This window comes from Labrus mixtus, chromosome 18, assembly GCF_963584025.1.
Source record: "Labrus mixtus chromosome 18, fLabMix1.1, whole genome shotgun sequence".
Taxonomy (NCBI): domain Eukaryota; kingdom Metazoa; phylum Chordata; class Actinopteri; order Labriformes; family Labridae; genus Labrus; species Labrus mixtus.
The window spans coordinates 14,268,787-14,289,485 of record NC_083629.1 but is presented as its reverse complement, the minus strand read 5'-3'; the positions used below and the strand labels follow the sequence as shown (position 1 = coordinate 14,289,485).

At 39.7% G+C, this 20,699-nt stretch overlaps 2 protein-coding genes across 4 annotated transcripts in view; one reads left to right on the top strand and one right to left on the bottom strand.

The window, feature by feature from the left end:
* Positions 1–9,169, top strand: part of myo6b (myosin VIb) — a 33,547-nt gene extending 24,378 nt beyond the window's left edge. For 2 of the 3 annotated variants that reach the window (XM_061062658.1, XM_061062657.1), the window contains exons 26-33: positions 217–425; positions 544–622; positions 2,899–3,059; positions 3,191–3,241; positions 5,180–5,283; positions 6,153–6,287; positions 7,204–7,422; positions 7,815–9,169. In XM_061062658.1, coding sequence (XP_060918641.1) covers positions 217–425; positions 544–622; positions 2,899–3,059; positions 3,191–3,241; positions 5,180–5,283; positions 6,153–6,287; positions 7,204–7,422; positions 7,815–8,014 — 1,158 coding nt within the window. In that variant the 3' untranslated portion in view covers positions 8,015–9,169. The remainder of the gene's footprint in view (positions 1–216; positions 426–543; positions 623–2,898; positions 3,060–3,190; positions 3,242–5,179; positions 5,284–6,152; positions 6,288–7,203; positions 7,423–7,814) is intronic. The other variant, XM_061062659.1, reaches the window with a different exon arrangement.
* Positions 9,170–9,683: 514 nt separating this feature from the next.
* The window catches only part of impg1b (interphotoreceptor matrix proteoglycan 1b), a 31,354-nt gene continuing 20,338 nt past the window's right edge, over positions 9,684–20,699 (bottom strand). The window contains exons 15-21 of the mRNA XM_061063567.1: positions 20,601–20,690; positions 13,302–13,521; positions 12,596–12,806; positions 11,725–11,910; positions 11,411–11,588; positions 10,793–10,876; positions 9,684–10,277 (exon numbers count right to left, since the gene is read on the bottom strand). Coding sequence (XP_060919550.1) covers positions 10,194–10,277; positions 10,793–10,876; positions 11,411–11,588; positions 11,725–11,910; positions 12,596–12,806; positions 13,302–13,521; positions 20,601–20,690 — 1,053 coding nt within the window. The 3' untranslated portion in view covers positions 9,684–10,193. The remainder of the gene's footprint in view (positions 10,278–10,792; positions 10,877–11,410; positions 11,589–11,724; positions 11,911–12,595; positions 12,807–13,301; positions 13,522–20,600; positions 20,691–20,699) is intronic.

Genomic DNA, 20,699 nt, shown 5'->3' with positions numbered 1-20,699 from the left:
GTTAGGTTTGCTTTTTTGTGTGCACAACAATCGGGAACAATTTTGAAGTAGGAGGAAGAGGAGCAAGATGAGAAAGAGGCTGAGGAGAAGGAGGGTAGTCATTTCAAAAACTTTTTTTATTCAATAGTGAAAAACTGTAGGATTATAATTCATTGATCAGTATTTCTGTTTTAAGTGACCATCACCGGCCACTCTGGTGTTCCTCTTTTTCACTAGTCTACATTGATGACCTGGAAAGAGATTGACACTGAGTACCAGGGGCTGGTGAAACGCTCCGAGCAGCTGCTCTCCTCGATGCAAAAGAAGAAGCAGGAGCAGGAAGAGAGCGAGAGGCTGAAACACATCGAGGAGGAAATGGAGAAAGAGAGGAAGAGGAGGGACAAAGAGGAGCAGAGGCGCAAACAGGAGGAAGAGGACAGGAGGCTGTAAGTTGGAGCCGGGGAACATTATGAGGAAAGATTTAGGCATGTGCTTTGTTTAAAGTATGAAAAGTGAGTTGTTTGTTATTTGTTTCAGTTAAGTGATTTTCTTCTTACATTTCAGGAAAGCAGAGATGGAGATCAAGAGAAAGCTGGAGGAGGAGGATAGAAAGAAGAGGGAGGGGGAAGAGAAAGTGATCCAGGTTTGGAGCCTCCCAAAATGTAGTTTTTTGATTGTTGTTTCACTTCACTGCAACAAAATAAAATCAGCCAGGCAGAAATTCAAGAAAGCCCTCAAGAAAACCCAACCATTATTAGTTTGAATCTCATGTTGTATACACACTTACCCTCTTTTCAAAGATGTTCTACTGTTGATACATTTAATTTTTAGTTGTAAATATATTAGAAACAGATGGCATTGTTCTTAGTCTTTTGTTTAACCCTAATGAGGTAACTGACCACTCCACCCCTGCAGTGTTTTAGTGCTCATACCCTGATATTTTAATTACATTCAAGCAAGATAGCTCCCCAGACTTAATCCTAATCCTAGACTAAGTGGGACCTTCATTCAGTCATTTTCAACAGTATCAAGGTCTATGTTGTTGCTGGAAGAATACTACATTTCTCATTTTTTTATATTTAAAGTTAAACAAATAGGGCTAAAACCACTTGTCAGGAAATAAATGGATCAGTTTGATCAGTAGGTGCAACAATTATTAATTATTTAATTGTTTAAATAATATTTTGAAGAAGTTAAAGCAGCCAACATTGTGTGTTTCCACCTTCAGGATTATGTGTTGTTTCTCTGACTTTCTTAAGGGTTTGGCAAGCACTAAGTTATTCAAGCAACTTTGTCTGACCTACGACCTTTTAGAAAACACTAAAGCAACTGAATCATTGAGAATGTTATTCCATAATAAAATACATTGATTAAGGGTCAGAATTTTTAGTTGCTCCCCAAGACAACAAACAAAACAAATGTTTGGTGGTGTCACATAAGAAGTCGCTCGACAAGCACACATGGCCCTTAGGTTTTCTCTTAAATATTTAAAAATACAAAAAAGAACTCACAACAGCATCATAGTATGTAAATATGAATGTCCTGTTTCTTAAAGTTGATTTTTGCACAACAAAATCCTGATCCTATAGTAGGATCGTATAGCTTCCACTTCCTGCTTAGTTTCTCATTTCTAAACATACTTATCTGTATGTGCATTATCTTTTGTTTTCATATCAAGCCTCCTACTCTCATCTTCACCGAGACACCTTTATCCACCTCTGTCTTATTACCTTTCATCACCCTCTACTCATCCACCTGTGACATGCACAACACACCTTCTGTTTATCTTTAGCCTTTTTTATTCACCCATGACCTGTTAGACAGTTGCATTTGTACCTTTCTTTCTAGCAGTTAGACAGTGGACACCAGGCTGTCACAGGCCACATGTCCCAGTAGACTCTTTGTTTGTGTATCCACAGCTTTGAGGCTGAGAGCTGCAGCAGTAAACTTTCTAAGGTTTTCTGCTGTGAGTTCCACTGCATTTTATTCTGTTGTTTTGCGTCAAAAGTCAAGTTCTGCACTTTCTTACTCTCTTTAACCCTTTCAACCTCACTTTACTTTTTCTACAACATCTAGATTTCAACACTGGAGTATTTATATTTTTAGAGGGTAACACCACTAATTACAGGTTTTCACTGTATAAATCCTCTCACTCAAAACAGTTTAACGAATGCTTGTGAGCACAAACAACTCTCTCTTTTGTGTCTGGGGGGAAATATAGTTAAATGAACTGGGAGAGAGTAAGGCTCAGCTTTAAATACCTGCTTCAGAGCTTGTGTAATAAAGCTATTTTGAGCAGGATCAACAGGTGTCTATAAGACACAGCACAAATAAAACTACAGCACAAAGGAGCTGAACATTCAAACTGACGTCATTACAGTTTAAAGTATTGGTTCTCATGCTTCCCCCACGTATCACAGCTGCAGATTTGACTGTCCGGCATTATGAATAATGTATTCTCAACTGGAGGCCATTCATATTTAAAGCTCCTATGAGAAAAGCACCCGCTGTTGACTTCATTAGTGGCTTTCAGTAAGGAGATGGAGATTATATACTATGTATACTGATAGATATGTAACTCAATTCATCTCATTCTATGTATTATCAGCAGAAAGCTTATATGTCCACGTTTAAACCATGCAGTTTGAATCAGGTTCAGCTCTTGAAAGAGTGTCCCTCCTGATAGTTCAAAATGTGTTTGTTTATTTACCGGTTGTGTACAGATTGATGACCAATGAAGCTCGTTTAGAAGCACTTCCACCTGGCTTAATAGGTTTAAGCAGGTTTGGGTGCCCAGAAGAGCCCTCATTGTTATGAAGGGTTTGGCACACAGGGCTGCATCATTATTAAGACATGATCCAGCTTTTTGTCGATTTTACAACACATTAAGAGGAGAAGTGTTTTGTTGTGTGCTTACAGGCCGAGTTGGATATTCAGCTGGCTCTGGAGCGCGAGGAGCAGGTCCAGCGCAGCGCAATACTGGAGCAGGAGAGACGAGACAGAGAGTTAGCGATGAGGATCGCTCAGAGCGAGGCGGAGCTCATCACAGAGGAGGGGCAAATAGATGCCAGCCTGCGCAGGTAATGTGCATTTTAGCACAATATTGAATGATTGTGAGCACCGCACAGACAGAACAATAAAGAAAAAATGTCATTTTGGCCTCAGCATGTGTGTGTAACTGCATTTCATCCGTTGCTGTGTTTTCTCCCAGTGATGACTCTCTTTCAGATCTTCCTATCTCTTCATCCTCAGCCAGAGCCATGTAAGATACCAGCAGGGATTTCTGTATCCGAGTAAACCTATCACCAACAATAATCACCCACTCCCTCCCTCGCTGTCTGTCCTAATCTCTGTCGTAGACCTAAATGTCTGAGCTCCTTTAATTAAATTCAGCATGATACCAGCAATGCAAAGCCAACAGCGAGATTCTATTATCGAAACAAATCAAATTTTGATGCATGGTTTACTTTGGCATGAATCATTAGAAAAGTCAGTTCGAGGATAATTATGTGTGATCATTGGTTACTGAGAAATGAGGATGGTGAAACATAAATGAGCGTTGGATCAGAATGTGCAGTATGTGATCTTTTGTTTCTCAGATCTTAATTGGCTCTGCGTGAGCAGTTACGTCTGAAGTCTTTGCAGTGCTGACGCAAAGCACAACCTATGTGCTTCCCCTCACCCATACATGGAGTTTTTATCCAACCTGTTCATATACCACCATGACAATAACTGTAACATTCAGATTTTTCACTTTGATGTTAGACATTTTAAAGGTACCAAGTTTTCTCTATGTAATCTCCTGTGTTATAAATGAGTTTAACTCTATTATCTGTGTCTATATAGAGACAAAAAATAATTGACAAAGTGAAGGGAAAAGGGTAGAAGTAGTGTACGCTCAGCAGAAATATGCTTTACGATTCTCCCTGAATACAGCAACATAAGCATCCCTGTCACAGCTTCCCAGTTTATTCTCATTGGTCTTGAACTTGGCAGAATAGTCTGCCCTGAATATCCACAAACTCATACAAGAGTTAAAAGCCAGGAGAAAGCCTGCTTGCACCTTGCAGGTCCGTTGAGCTCTAAATTACATCTGAGCCAATATCCCATTATCTTGTCAGTGTTGACTCAGGCATGCCGTGGCCTCGTTGCATGTCTGATTCAATCCCTGTCAGCTGACTGCTGGAAACTAAAGGGAGATCTGTTACAAGAGAGAAAGTCCAAATGCAGCGTGTGTTACATGTGCACGCCACAGAGCTCCAAACTCATGAAAAACACATGTGCCGTAACAGTAAACACTCTGGCAGGCTTTGCTGGCCTACAGTAGAAGCTGGAGGATCATCTCCATCTTTCTTCCACCATCCATTTCCTGCACACACCCCTGCCAAAAAACAAAATCCTGAAAGAAAGATACACTTTCACTTCTTTTTTTTCCCCCTGGCTGCAACACACTGGCTCATGTCTCTGCTGGAATGACGATAATCCCGAATCAGTTTCATCTCTCCAGCCAGTATGAATTATAAATGGTAATGGTAATCTGGCTAATGATTCGTACATCAGTAATCCTCTGCCCTGAAACATTAGCAACTATGCCGACTGTAAATAGAGGAGCTAAGTCCTGAGTATTAAAGCATTAGCAGCCTCAACTCAGCAGGGAAGCTGGAGACACGCCTGACATGTACTCAGACTTCTTCCAGCAGTCATTTAAGAAGCTGTAATCTTTGCACTATAACTTTGATTTATATACCGACGAACTGCATCATTTCACCTTTGTTTTAAAAGAAGACTGTAAAAAATAACACTCAGATCAATGCTGTTATCCGGAGAGATGTGACATTAGAAGCTCTTTGCATCTTTATGGCCAAGTTCTGCTCGTCAGCTCTCCCGCTGAGCTGCTTCTGATGTGGATTTAATTGGCTGAGACAACGACGGGCAGGGCTGTCAAAGCAACTGTTTTCATTTCTCAATACAGCGAGCATTTTAAATTCTGTCAAACTTAACATGTTCATATTTTGTCTGCCCTTGAAATTGCACAGCACACGAACTCATCATAGAAAAATCATAGAACCAGCAGAGTTACACTCAGGTCATCCCACTTAATCACTGTCTTAGCTGTCTGTACACTTTTCTTTACTCTCTCTCTCTCTCTCTCTCTCTCTCTCTCTCTCTCTCTCACATGTTCATCTGTTCTGTGCCACAGGGGTCCTCAGGTGCAGGCAACCAAAGCTGCTGCCGGTGTGAAAAAGTACGACCTCAGCAAGTGGAAGTATGCTGAGCTGCGAGATGTCATCAACACTTCCTGTGGTGAGAAAACACACCCATGTTCAGCGAGATGCCGCTCTTATCAACTTCACTGAGGTGGTTTGCACTGACCCAGCCTTTACAAGAAGATCCAGTGGTAGATCTCTTAGTGAAACGATATGTTTCTTAATTGTTAACAACAGTTTTTGGCACTCTAAAACACATGGTACCTTTTCTAAACGTGCAAGCCGAAGTGACTGTAGTGCAGCAGAGCCTGCAGCTATACAGAGTGTGGACACGGTATTTCTTGCCCGGGAAAGTCAAAAGACCGGTCAGAGGATGGTCCCACAGCTGCTTCAGCTCATCAGCATGTATTTAGCCGTGTTGAGAGGAAATGATCATCATTCTAGAGGTTGCCAGACTCTTGCCCTTCCCAGTGATTCCCGGGCCAACCCTCCCTCCAATCAGCATGAAATGCAGATGCCTTTCTGCTCCTTTATAATTGTCTCTGTGTACACTACTCTGATCAGTGTGAGGGACTCTGATATCCCCCCTGTGGGAATCCAAAGACAGACATCTGGTTAATTTGTGGAACCCAGTAGCTTTGGTTGTACTGGTGGCTGAGTTTGAGGTCTGACTGATTATAGCCTTATGTTCAATAGAAGCTTTGTATGTTTTGAATGTTTCCTTTGTGTTTATTGGTTGTGGAGAAAACACAGTGTGAGCTCCTAAACTCCTCATTAAATTGTGTTCACTTTTAAACTAAAGGACAAGTTCAACGAAACTAAACATGCTGTAAACTTCTCTCCAACACGCTTTAGTCCCTAATGTTGCCTTCATTGACAATGGCATTTTAGTGTTTTTTTTCCCCAGTGTCTTTATGTTATATTGATGTAGAGTTATGTTTGACTGCTGTCATTTTATGTGGACAGACATTGAGCTGCTGGCAGCCTGCAGAGAGGAGTTCCACCGGCGCCTGAAGGTCTATCACGCGTGGAAGTCCAAGAACAAGAAACGCACTGACGATGGAAGCGATCAAAGGGCTCCTAAATCTGTCACTGACTACGGTAGGTGGAGAAATAATTCCCCTGTATTATCCCCTTACTCTGAACTATTGTTTTTTATGCTTCACCTGTGAAGATGAACACAAATCTGTACATTCACAACATCTCATATGTGCACACCTCACCTCAGGAACATAAGGTCACAGGGGGAAAGTAAATAGTTTCCATGCTTTCTTCTCACGCTGTCATTGGTAGAAATTGTGAACCTGCACATAAATAACCTTCCTGTGTTTCTAACATGCGACTAGCTGACTAAAGACCAAGGCTCTAAAACCCTAACCCTGTCTGGTCTTACTCTTAAATATTTCTTCTAATTAGTAAATTAGAAGAAATATAACTGCCAGACATGCTTTGCCAGGTTTCAAAAAGATGCTGGTATGACAGCTCCACACTTTAGTCATTGCACAGCAACAACACAAACATGTTATTTGGCTGCCTGAGAGCGTACCAGTGCTCTTCATTTCCTTCCTTTTTCATCTTGAAAACAAAAATCCAACATGATGGGGAAAGGGAGCACTGTTGCTTCTGCTTTCACTATATTTACCCCTCTTTCTCTTTTGATAAGATAACTTCTGAAAGGCACACAGGCGTTCTTCTATGTGGATCTTGTTCTTGGCTTTCACTGATGCAGCTGGGGTCTCCACAAGGCCATTTCATAAGAGACTGAGAGCTGCTTTTACCAGTTTTTTTTCTCTTTATGTCATATTTGTGTATTTCCTGCATTCTCTTTAATCTTGTATGTTTTGAGAGCTTTATACTTTGTTTCCTTCCTCACTCTGTGTCATCTCTGCTGTTACAAAAGAGTAAAACAAAACATGAGGTATAAAAGGTTATGTTATTTCAGGTGCTTTGTTGGAGAGAACAATTTGCATGTTTAACACAAATACATATTCAGTAATCATGCTCTGTCCTCCTGCAGCTGAACAGAACCCGGCTCCTCCCGTAACAGCTCAGCATCAGGAAGTGGCCATGAACCGCCAGCAGCGATATTTCCGCATTCCTTTCATCCGACCGGCCGACCAGTACAAAGACCCCCAGAACAAAAAGAAGGGCTGGTGGTACGCCCACTTCGACGGGCCCTGGATAGCCCGACAGATGGAGCTTCACCCGGACAAACGGCCGATCGTTTTAGTCGCAGGTCAGTCAGCAGTCTTTCATTTTGATCATGTAAATCAAAAAGAGAGCATCACTGGAAAGTTTATTGAAACTTACCTTCATCTTGATTTATTATACTGTCCATTATTTCTTTCTTGTGTTGTACTTTTTTTGTGATGATGGTTCTGTAATCATTTACTCCAGTGGTCTACAATCTTTTTGTAACTCGATAGCTAACTCGATACAGTTTATAGGCCACATTTTGTGCAACCAACCAAATATTTTTATTCGGCCTTTAGGATTGTTGAAACTGTAGAATTTTGAGAGACCGAAATGGTTAGTTTCTGGAATTTGTGAAAATGCAAAAATTGCATTAGAACATGCAACAAATTTGTCCTCCCACTAAAACTTTATCGCTGTTTTTCCACCACTCAGGAAAAGACGATATGGAGATGTGCGAGCTCAGTCTGGAGGAGACGGGTCTGACCAGGAAAAGAGGGGCGGAGATCCTGCCCAGGCAGTTTGAAGAAATCTGGGAACGCTGTGACGGAATCCAGTACCTCAAGAGAGCCATCGAGAACAAGCAGGCCCGGCCCACGCACGCCACCGCCATGCTTCAGAGTCTCCTCAAGTGACCCAGAACGGAGAGATAAACGCGTGCATGTCCTGAAACATGACACTGATACACAGACTCACAAACCTGCACGTTCAGAGGCAGCACTGTGTACCTGCGGTTTGTGGGATGGAGGGAAAGATGCTCTGTATACAACCTTACTGTAGTCACTCAGTGTTTCACTGAGGCTTGTCCTTTTTCATTTCCTGTATTTTGTTTATTTTGACTTTTTATATCTGGATTTTGGTGTGTTACACCGGTTTGGTGTAGAATAAGCATTTGTGTGACGTCTCTTTCTGAATCTATTCTTGAATGTATGAATCCACCAGGAGGCCTTACACTGCAACAAACTGCACTACACCACAGAAGTCTTAACTATTTTCTCGCCCTTCTAGCTGTTAATATTAAACCTAAATGCTCCACAACTGGGACAAAGAGTTAGACTTTCAAAGAAAATATGAAGATCTACTTTTAAATGCAATGTTTAAAGTCTTCTGGTCATGAATTCTCTGATTACTATAATTCAATTAATTAAATCTAATTTACGGCTTAAAGAACTAAAGACATGTTTTATTATACATTTATAAATGTATGAGACTGTCTGTTCTGCTCAGAGTAATCACAGAATCAACGTCTTGTAATGTTTATAATTTAATAACTTTTTCATGTCTGAACTTTATAAAAGTAAGAAATCCATATTCATAAATATGTTTGCTACATGACACATGCCACATGGTTTATAACAATTTCTATTAACCCATCCGTTACTTTGCTGCTTCATTAACACCTCTGTTCACTGTTAAAATCCTCCAATAGTGAACTTGTTTTTTGTATTTGTTATGCAAAAAGGAAATGTAGACGTTTTCATGTTTGCAGTTTTGTGGGTTTGGGGTTCTTTTACAGAAAAACAATGTAATGTGTGTGTGTGTGTGTGTGTGTGTCTGTGTTATGTGTGTCATGTAATATTCTATCGAGCAAATAAATGTCATGACCGCCCCTGTTTTAGGTTTGTCACTGGACTTCCATACAGTCCTTTTATGTAAGCTCACAATGATTTACAGACAGTTACAGTAGCCAACTGTGAGTTATTATTCACTTTAAAACCTTCCCTCTTGGATCTGGTTGTTTGTTTGCCTTTACACCTGAATACAGTAGAAAAATAAAGAAAACGCCCGGATGTTTGTGGTTGTTGTTTTTTTAGCTACAGATGACAAGTGAGAGTTCATCATGACACAATAGTAGGAAAGCCTCTTGCGGTCAATGCTCTGTCAATGGATCTGACATTTGAAAGGTAGTAACTAACGAGATTAGATTTGAGATTAATGAAACAATAAAAGATAATGTACTTCTGATGTCATCATTGATCTGAGGCACGTTCCCATTAAGTGATTGTCTGGATTAAAGCCGACTGAACTCTTCTTTTGTACTTTTGGCTTTCAGTTAAAAACACTAACACATCAAAAGTAGCATCTTTGCTGAATATTTCGCTTCATGCTAAAGGCTTGTTATCCATTACATACACAGTTATAATAAGTAACCCCCATTCAACAGAAGGAAGATGTAAGCACTCCGTACTTTCAGCCTTTCAATCAGCCATAACTACTTTTTTCATTTGTCACAACAGGCTCAATAAATCAGCCATGACAACCTTAAAGCAGCCAAAAACAAAGAAAACTTCACGGTTTTGATGCAAAAAAAATACTTTTTATTCTTTGCCTTGAAATGCAAAATGTGTAAAAAACAAATGAGACATGATTGGTGGGACGAGGTGTTTCAAATGAGACGGACTGATGGAAATACAGCTCAGCATCTAACCAGCTCATACATTCATTCTCGTTTTGGGACACAACAGTGGTTCAGAATGGCATTAAAATAAACAACATTTTAAAGTCTAAGCTCGAGATACCACCATGTGTATCGGTTTGTAAATAATAAATACCTCATTGTGAGGAAAGAAGAACCTTTGCCAGCCCTATACAGGAAATGTTCCTATCGTTCAACATATAGAATAAAAGTTAGGTTCCACTTAGCATTCATAGCTTTCTGTCTAAAGAGACACTTTCATCACTATGAAGAATTAATCTCAACACTTTAATCACCATTTCTCTGCTCTACTCTCGCATGCCTCCGTTTACAGTTAAACAGTCATTTCAGTCTTTGTTTTTGTGCTTCGTCACCCTGGCCTTTGCTCCAAGGTGTCATCAGACATCCGTGACTTCACAACATTCGTTCTCAGACGCCCTTATGAACCAGCATGTCCTGTATTCATTTGGCCGACGACAAGTCTAAAGAAAACAGAAGACGGAGAGAGAGAAAAAAAGAAGTCACTTCAGATTTCAACATAAAGTCACCAAATGCAATTGTTACTCTAGATATACACAAAGATGCATTGCATTGGATAAATTAATCAAATACTCAAAGACAAACATGATTTGTTTTGTTGCAGAATCAATGATCAAATCCCCAAAAAAAGGTCAGATATTGTCAGCGTTAAAATAGATTGATGTTAAAACTATGGGATTTGGTTTGACTGAAAAAAAATTAGAAGGGCTACAAACTCATGTTTTACCTCTGTAAACACCATAGATCTGCAAAATATTCAACGAAAGAGTCAATAAATATAATATCAGCAACACTCTGTGACATTCAGATGAAATGCACATTGAATGTCTTTCATTGTTTGAGTATTTCTCAAACTATATTTTAACTCTTTTTACAAAGATCCACATTTTTCTCTTTTACTTTTTGCAACATGATGTTTTGGGGATTCAGGGGGTCAGCGTATTTCTTTGCTGCTCACCTCATTGTGTGGTATACAGTGATGGAAGTCCACCATTTCTGAGACTAACTTTTCTGATCTTGTTGTGTAGAGCTGTCTGGGGATCTGTGGAGACAGAGAGGAGACCACTCTTTACTTTGTGCTTCATAAATATCTTATAGAACCATCAGGCACTTCAACCAGATGAGCAGATGCAGTATGAGTAAAAGGAGGCAATATAGCAATACAAGTGTCTGCCAGAGAGAAAGATCTATTACAGAACATCATGCCTGCAGCTGCTAATACAGAAGTGGTTGTTAAAACTATGCATCCTTCTTAGACTTTGTACAAAGCTTCTTTAAAGTTGTAAACTAGATGTCTTTGTAATTACAGAAGGTATCAGAGGACATTGATCGACATTTAAATTCTATTATAACTATCCTGAACAGTTTTAAACATTCTTTAAATAACGCTAAAAGATACATCAGACATGTGGTGCACAACAAAGATTTAACGTGAGGAGGATGAAAGAAACACAAACTTTGCTGCAATGAAAACGGGACAATCATTTGCAGAGAGTTTGTTAGAGTTATTGGTTATAACTGAGGATAAAGGTCCAGGTTAGTAGTTAAGTAACTTGTCCTATGCAGCACTTTGTACCTCGATACTCAGATGTATATTTTCAATAGTGGCAAAATGTTCCTGTTCAGACTGTTGGGAAGAAGCAGAACTTGAAGAACATGGATATGTGGATACTTGACTTAAGGCACCATCATCATTCTCAAATACTGGGTTCACCCTCAAAGTATTCTCAAAGGCATAAGGTGAAAGGGTGTTCCTACAATGTAAAGGAGATGAGGTGGTAAATAATAATGCTGACAATGCAAATCATCATAAATCACTAAAACAAAGCAACACCTTGTAAAAAAAATCAAATGTTTACAGGTTTAAAATGTAAAAGGGCTCGTACTTACACCAGGGTTAAGGTCTTTTTGGGTTTTATACATTTCTTGTTTATGAATATCAAAAGGCCAATGATAGCACAAACAAGGCAGAGACTTCCCACGAGGCAGGTTACAATAAGCGAAGGGTCAACTGGCATTGACACCATCTCGTTGCAGCGTTCTCCATGGTAGTGCCAGTATTTACCTAAAGGGCACCTGAAAGAGAGTCGAGGAAAATGACAGCTTAGTTAGAGGAAAGAGGACACCCTGTGTGTGTACAAGATGACATTCACCACTTTGATTACGTGGCCTAGAGGAAATGCTTTTCAAATGTCTGGATGACTTCTACTTCTGAAATATGTCAATACCTTTCCCTTATGTTATAGTAATACATATGACATTAAAAACCAATGAAATGTTGCAGCTTATGAGTTCATTTTTTTCCATTCTGTCCCATACAAATAAAAAATGTTCCTTATTACTTACTATCTGACCTCACATGTTTCCACAACACCCTTTTTTTTTACATGATTATATCTAACCAGGGAATCAAGATTAACTGTTGATGATATACTTTGAAGTTAGCCTTGTTTCTGTAAAGTATGTACTACATCTACAGTATATGCCCCAGTTAAGATTTTCACAATGAGTATTGAGTGAGAACATAGTTAATGCAATTACAACAGCAGTCAGCTAAAATCTTGACTGTCCTTGAATGCATCACCAAGGAAGATATTTTAATTTATCTCTACTTGTGCTTGCAATTGTATTCAAAAGACTGTTAAGATATGGAGTGATTTTACAATCCAGGTATAGGTCTACACTTTCACTTTGGATGAAAAGCCTTAACAAAAGCTGAGTCATCGTTTGTGTCTTTTTTGGTTGGTCAGCATTTGCGTACCTGCAGCTGACTCCGTGCCCGGGGATTATTTCACACAGGCCTCCGTTCAGACAGTAGTCTGGCTGCAGAATGCAGGTGCTCTGACAGGGCAGGCCGTCCACGGTGCTGTACCCCGGATCGCACAGACACTCTGCCTCATCAGTCCGACGGTTCAACACGCAGCGTGAGAACTCATTGCAAGCCAGGAACTTACAGGGGTCTGCTCCGTCAGCTGAAAACAACACAGAGGAGAGAGGAGATGGGAAGTAGGAGATAAGAGAAGAGAAGAGGTGTAGAAAGAAATACAGACCAGGGAGGTGATAGCTAATTAACATTTATGCAGCGTCAACCTGTCTCTCGCTCTCTGCATATTCAGAGGAGAAATTAAATGTCATTTTGATTGATGTGGACCAGGGTGTCTGCTTTAAATAAGGTGGGCATAATGAGGTCAAATACAGTCCAGAACTCCTCCCAGCAAAAAGATGCAGCAGATCAATCCTTCCCCAGTCAAAAAAAAAAGACAGCCGAGTGAGGATGCGTGTTGTGGACAGGCGCTCTGACCTTGCATGAATGAGTATGACAGTGCAAGAACACTTCATTGATTTTCTTTTTCTGCATGAGGAGTCAGCACCCTCACGACAGGGACAAGATTTTAATTCGTAATGCAACTTTTGAAAACAAATAAAGACAAACATTCAAATGTTTCTGTACAACAAGGACATCTCACCTGGCTCAATTTCCAAGTAGCGACTGTCAATCTCGATGTCCAGACGTTTGGATGCCGCACTGCAGAAGTCTTCGAGCACACAGTGAACAGCTTCTGTGACATTGTAAGGTACAGGTTTGTCTAGTTTCATCCGGCTGTTTACCACAACACTCCCGTTACGAAAGTTAAGAATTTCCAGGTGCTTGAATCCAGTCAAATTAGATTGTAGATATGGCAGAAGCTGTTGGGAAAGGAGAGGGGAAAAAAGATGAATTTGTAAATAGCTTGTTTTTTTTTTGTAATATCCAAATTTCCAGTAGATTTACTCAAAAAAGGAGGAACAAGGAAAATTGAATTTCCTGGAAATTGGAGATCAATTTATCTGTTAGGGTTAAAAGGGGATAATTTTAGTCCTGGGTGCACAACGATTTCCACTCAGATCTTTAGGTTAATGAAACGATGTTAGTGACTATAGTGTCAGTAAAGATCTGTGTTCTCCTGAGAGGAAGAGCAGGGCAGCGGAGATCATTTACTTCCACAATCACAGGACTGAGGTTGTCTTAGCCAGGCTCATCTTGCATTATTCAGGTCAGATTTCACAGTGGGAAAGCTATGAACAGTTCACAATTAAATTTTGAGTCGTTGCATGAAATCCTGCCATTACTGTGTTCATTGTGTTATTACATCCAGAACAAAATAAGGGTTGGGTTCGTAAGAGCACAGAACACAGTGTTATTTCAAGTCACTGAGAGCCTGAGAATGCATAATGAAGAGATTTGCCAGACATCAAAGCTTTCTCATGTCCAAAACAAACCTCTTCTATATACTGCTGGGTGAAGGCTTTTTCCTTAAAATACAATAAAATATAGACTTATACAAAGGTAATTCCACTCAGAAATTAAGAAGTAGAAGACTCTGTAGCATAAAGTCAGTATAGCTGCATATGGCATCAACTGCTTCTTCACTGAGCTAGGCAAGCACATTATTTGCAGGGTTTGTTTATTCTTAAAAAAGGACATTTTAGAATAACAGGGGAACTGATGTGGTTCTCAGGCAGCTGGCTAGCTGGTGAGCTAGCCTAGCCTTTCATGGTGAGCTAAAATACTAACTTGCGCGATTTACTTTACTGAAGTAACTTAGTCGTACCAAAAAGTCAGAGGCAAAATTGAAACCCTTTTGACTTTCTTTAGAGAAACCAACCAAGCCAATATTTCTAAAACATATAAGATATAAAAGATAGCTTGCCTAGCTTAGTGGAGTAGTAGCAGTTGCTTCAATCTCTTAGCCTGTGATTCCAGTGGAGTTACATGATATGGTTAAACGCATTAAACATTCAATTGGTTACTTTTTTTATTAAGTTCAAAAGACGGTTTAGTTCAGAGGTGACAACATTCTTTAAGGTTAAAGGTGGTGGATATTTGTAGTCATTAAAAGGCCTAAACTTAAGCTTGATCATATTCTTTGTTTTATCTGACGTTTAGCTGAGAGAATGCAAAAATGTCACTCTAAATGCTCTCTGCCATTGTAAGGATCACCAACACCTGGTTTAAAAAAATATTATCCCATTAAAAAACAAATTAACTCCTTTTTTCTTAATTGTCCACGGTGTTTCACCAAAAAATATCCAAACCCAAACTTCTAGGGCAACTGTGGAACCAATCTATTGTGACTATAGACTTAGACTGATGACGGTTGGAGATATTGAGACTGGAAGGAAGTCAACCAGCTCAAGTAATGGGCCTGCATCAATGTTCATCGATCCGAACTGCTCTCCTTCCAGCCACTTCACGTTCACTGCTGACAGGCCAAACATCCAACAGCCGCAGTGTGAGAGGGAGAGATTACGCTGCTTTAGCAGGGCTGACTGTTGAGCGGGAGATAAGAGGCCTAAGAAGCTCTGCTCTGATCGGGTTACTTCACTTATCATTGGCAGACAGTTTAAAGGGCCCTAGTTCCCAATAGCTAATAGTTTCTGAGAAAAGTGGGGAAAACGATTGGATCCAATATCCTGTACAAATGGGCAACAGCCTGCAGTACAACTTGACACTGGGCTGGCTGGTGGGTCATCCATTTCTATTAATGCAGAATGTCAAGTATTACATTTACACCGTAGATTGGATACCAGTCAGTACCCCTATTGCCTTCCTTACAAGGTCAAATCCAAATTATTTCACAACAAACCTCAGTGCAGTCCATATTGTGGACTTACAGACAAACAGTAGAGTTTGCATCCTTTATACACTTGACTTTGAAAAAGAAATGTAGACAGCACAGCACAAACACAACATCATTTCAGTCTCTGGCACAATCACATAGGCTACTCAGAGGTTACACATGTATCTACTGGTTCTTATTAAAATAAAAAATAATAATAGACCATCCCTTTACTAAAGTACAAAAAAAAAAAAAACTCACAAAAAGTGGGCTGCAATGAAAATATTTTTACAGTTAAAAATGTAGCACATACAATCATTACAACCTCCATATCCAATTTTAGTGGTTGCTTCACAAACCAGTAGGTACAGGAGTAATGGAGGAATGTAGCAAAGGCAAACGGGTAACTGCATGCCACTGTAAGCTAATGGCTCATATATATGAATACATATATATGAGGGACAGCAAATGAAGCCTAACGAAGCACAAATGGGGTCCCATATCCAGCAAAACATAACATCATGCTCTTTTAAATGGGCTGTAGAGAATCTGATACTTTAAATCAATCAGACTTGGACGTATTTGACATGTCAGTTGAAAAGTGTACCATCACTAACTTTAGAGCCCATTTAAAGGATGATATGTTGACTATTCCTTATGGAATAGTAACAATCAACATTATATGGTAAATACTCACCAGTTCAAACGTCTGATCACAATAGTTTTGCCAGGAAGCTAAATACATCGATTAATATGGAGCACTGCAGAAACCATGTTTTGAGCAACCATTAAAGATTGGAGATGGAGTGTTAATCTATTTATGCCTTGTAGTTTTCTGTAATAAACATCTGTGCATGTAATTTGTGTCTATATACCCAGTACTTAAATTTGTATTCACTGATGCAATGCAGTCATTGGTCATTCCTATATCTGACTTGAAAAACGTCTAAAATTGACTTCAGAAAATGTGCTTAAGAAACCACAACCCAGACATCAAAGTCAAAACATAAATAAAACAAACCTAAACTTTTCAGATACAATAATGCAGTATATATAAACATTGCATAAAAAGTAAGGACATTTGTGCTTGGTAGATTATTTCTTTGTTGTAACAATGATTCTTGGCAATAATTCTTATACCGTTGGAAAGCCTATTTATTTCCCTTTGGAACATGCATTTGTGGGATGAGCAGCAGAGCTGAGTATGTGGGTTGCGCCCATGAAAAACTTGCCAAATCTTCTCTGCCAATGCCAAACAGCTTATTCTGCTGGTTCATGTTTGTTGTCGTTTAGTGGATTGGATGATTGAAGTATGAAGAAACAAGACATATTATCAATTCAACAATTCATTAATTTAACAAACAGGAGCCTCAGTAGCGTGTGGAAGAACCATACACAGCCACAACAGCCTGGCACCTCCTCCTCATGCTGGTCACCAGCCTGGTCAAACACTGCTGTGGGATGGCATCCCATTCTTCAACCAGCATTTGTCACACAACAGCCAATGTGGTTGTGTTGGTCATTCACACTAACAGCCCCAACCCCCAAGCTGATCCCACAAGTGTTCAATGGGGTTGAGGGCTGCAGGCAGGCTATTCTATCCTCTCCACTCTCAAATTCTGGAGGTAGCCTGTGATAAACCCTACTCTGTTTGGCATTGGCAGAGAAGATTTGGCAAGTTTTTCATGGGCGCAACCCACATACTCAGCTCTGCTGCTAATCTCACAGAGGCATGTTCCTTACCAATGTGGCACCATTTAAACGGGAAATAAACAGGCTTTCCAACGATATAAGATTTATTGCCAAGAAGCATTGTTACGACAAAGAAATAGTCTACCAAACACAAATTTCCTTACATTTTGTGCGATGTTTATAGAATTCCATGTTTTCACTCATAAATAAAACTAAGCCCACCTGTCCGAGTAACTCACACATCTTCTGCTTGGCAATGCAATAAACACATTTTAATTTATATCAATGTAACCCCCCATATTAAGGATTAGGTCTTTATGTAACTTAGAGCTCAGGGCAACAGTTAGCAAGCCAAGAAATGTGTCTTTACCCAGTCTTTACATGCTTATTAATGCAATTTTAAAACCTTGACGTTAAGAAAAATAAATGTAACTTATTTTCATAACTAATGGGACCAAATTATACATTCTAGCAATGACTACAAGGCTGTGCATTGGATGTATACACATATGCTTACAATAAAAATACCTCAACTCAACTGTAATCTTTTTTTATTTCATAGTCTTATACATCAGGACATACACATTATGTATGTCTACAATACCAACACATTGACATTTCTGCCACATACACACAGATGTCAACACAACCCTGACTGATGTTGGACTTTGTAACCATGTATAGTACATTGGGTGTTATCCTGGAACTGACAAGAATCACTTAAAGCTTCTTAAACCATTTCACAAATTTCTGAGTCATACAATGACTAAGGCAGACACAGGTCTCATTATTCAGACTACCCTGGGCTAGTTTGAACTCTATCATGTAAAAAAAAAAGCACAGTTTTTATCAACTCAAAAAACTTAAAGATGTATAAAGTCATCCTGCTCCAAATTAATCTAATTATTATTTCACACATTGCAAGTTTTTCTTTAAGGCTTCAAACATAGTACAAACAAAACCCATAGTCAATATTTCAACACGTGTGCAATGTACTGTGGGCCTGATTTACTAAGATCCCAATTAAAGTGTACTAAATTGCGTGTTCGTGTCAACACATTGCACGTTTGGTTGGTGGCCGTTTAGCGGGTGATCTACTAAGAAAATTTGCGTGAATGGCACCAGGTGCAAACCTTGTGGCGGCGGTACTATTAAAGTTTTCTGCGTGTTCTACTGGTTTAAGTCATGGAGAGTTTGGACGGAAAGCAGGATGACTGCAAGCGCAAAATAGGTATCAGTGGAAGAGGCATTAAACGTAGAGTATTTTCGAGTTATAGCAGATAAAACTGAATATTACAAAAATAAAATGTGGCTTATAAGAAAACCTCGGCATTAAACAGGGCCTCTCTTTTCTTCCCTCCATCTTTTGAAGATGAATTGTCATACATTGCGCAGAAGGTGCGAGCTGTCTCCTCTGTGGCGCTCCGGCGCGACACTCGGCACATTGTTGCGCACAAGACAGGTGGCCAGTGCTGTGTCTGATCGGACATAAATGCTCTGGCAAGTGGTATCGAAGATGGGGGTACAAACAGTGGTGAGGTCCCCCCATTCAAGCGTAGCAGCAGCGGGCTGTAGAGGGAGGCGCACTATGGAGAGGAGTGCACCGGAGGGCACGAGCTGGGGGAGAGATGCGCAGAAATCCCCAGTTTAAAATATAATGTTTGCGAAATGAGGGAAATAGGAAGAAATAAGTGTCAATGTTGAAATTCTTTAGAATGCAGAGGCTGTGGATGTTCAGTTTTTTTGGCTAAAAATAGGCAACAATATATAATAGTTTAATCATGGTGTTTCCTGCTCTCATTCCAAACATATTAACATGTGTGGGGAATAACGCGATCTGTATGCCTTCTTGGATTGCGCTTGTGTCTCCTCCTAACTTAAATAACAGCAGCCTGTTGTGCGTAACACTGGTATCCTGGGTTAGCACGTTCTTTTCAAAGGTGTTTAATACAGACACCGGCACAATCACCGCAAATTTTGCCAGGCTTGGTAAATCGCAATGCGTGTACTAACTTAACTTCTTTGCATTTTCTCCTCCCAGTATTTTGCACGCTAGAGCAGAAACGCCCCATATTGCATATTCATTAAGGCAAACATACTAAATGGACAATGCATGTTGTTTTGCTCATATGAAAGATGTAATCCTCACTGTGTGCCGTTAGTAGATCAGATAACACATTTTCTGCTGGTGGTATCAAGTTTGCACACGTTTTAAGACACACAAACCTTTAGTAAATCAGGCCCTGTATGTACAAATTAGCTGAGCTGAGCTTGAACACAGGAAACAATTCACCTGTCCACAGGTAACAAAATTTACCCACCGGCACCTCTAAAGCTTGCTAGGGTTGAGTTATTCCCATTTTGTCTATCCTTATCAACTGTGGTATTTAATGTGTGTTTATTTCCTAGCTGGGCAATTTCTGGAGGGTTTTTATCACTGTAAGTTAGCTGGCAACTAGCATTAATGATATCAGAGACAAAACAAAGTATCAGAGGTGCTGGTAGGCAGATTTTGTAACGCCGGGCTAGCTTTTTCAACTAGTTTCTGGTCTTAATGCTAAGCTAACTGAAAATTGCTGCACGCCACAGCTACATTATTGAAATGACACCTATGAGTGTATTAACAATACTAACACCACAATGAGTGTCAATAAGAAATGCAAGGTGACCTTTCTGTACGTATTTGCATACAAGGTCCATGAAAAAGACGCAAGTTGGCACAGACGGACACAAATTTGCCAGAGGTGAAGATCCTTCAGACAGCCTACTAGCTGAAATGTTTCAACTTCTCCTTGCAAGGGTGCAAGCTAATATGAAAAAGACAAACACTAAAATAACAGAGCCTAACTTCTGAGATCATAACGACGTTTAGCAGACAGGCACAAAGCAACCACTGAAATGGTCTGTTGCTACTTTTAAGCTAAAGTACAGTTGGAATGTTAGCTGTTTGCTGTAATTAAAAAATGAACAGCCAAAATGTTCCAGGGATGACATTTTGTGAGAAATCCTTTACTCTACACAAGCAAGACATAATGTACTATTTATTTAAATGTTTTGCATGTTCACTTGTGTTGGTTCAGTCTATTAACAACTACCCTCATCGCAGAGAGGCTATGTATTATTTTTATAACTCAGAACTTTAGACAAATGCTTTGCAGACACAAATTTGCCCCTGACACCCTGAAAGAGCCAACGTTTTAGCACAATTCGAAAGTTTAAGGCAATACAGACAAGAACAAACAAAATTAGAACTACAAGACTCAATGATAAACTCATTAGAAGATGCAGGAAGTTTAACGTTAATGTCTAATATAGGGACAAAAGCAAAGCTGACGACTAAAGTTGAGAATTTAAGCAATGTTAGGTGCTTTCCCATTGTTAGATACTGCATTTCAGAAAAGGTTAGACAAGAAATCGAAAGATCATGCACTCTCTGAGGCATTGGAGATGTAGTTCCAATATGGAAAAAAATACCGGTATGGAGGCTAAAGTTGTCTGTCTCCCAAACCCAGATTTACTGGAAGCTCCAGGGTTTTGAGATTTTCTGGACCCAGAGTGCTGTGTCTGAGTGAA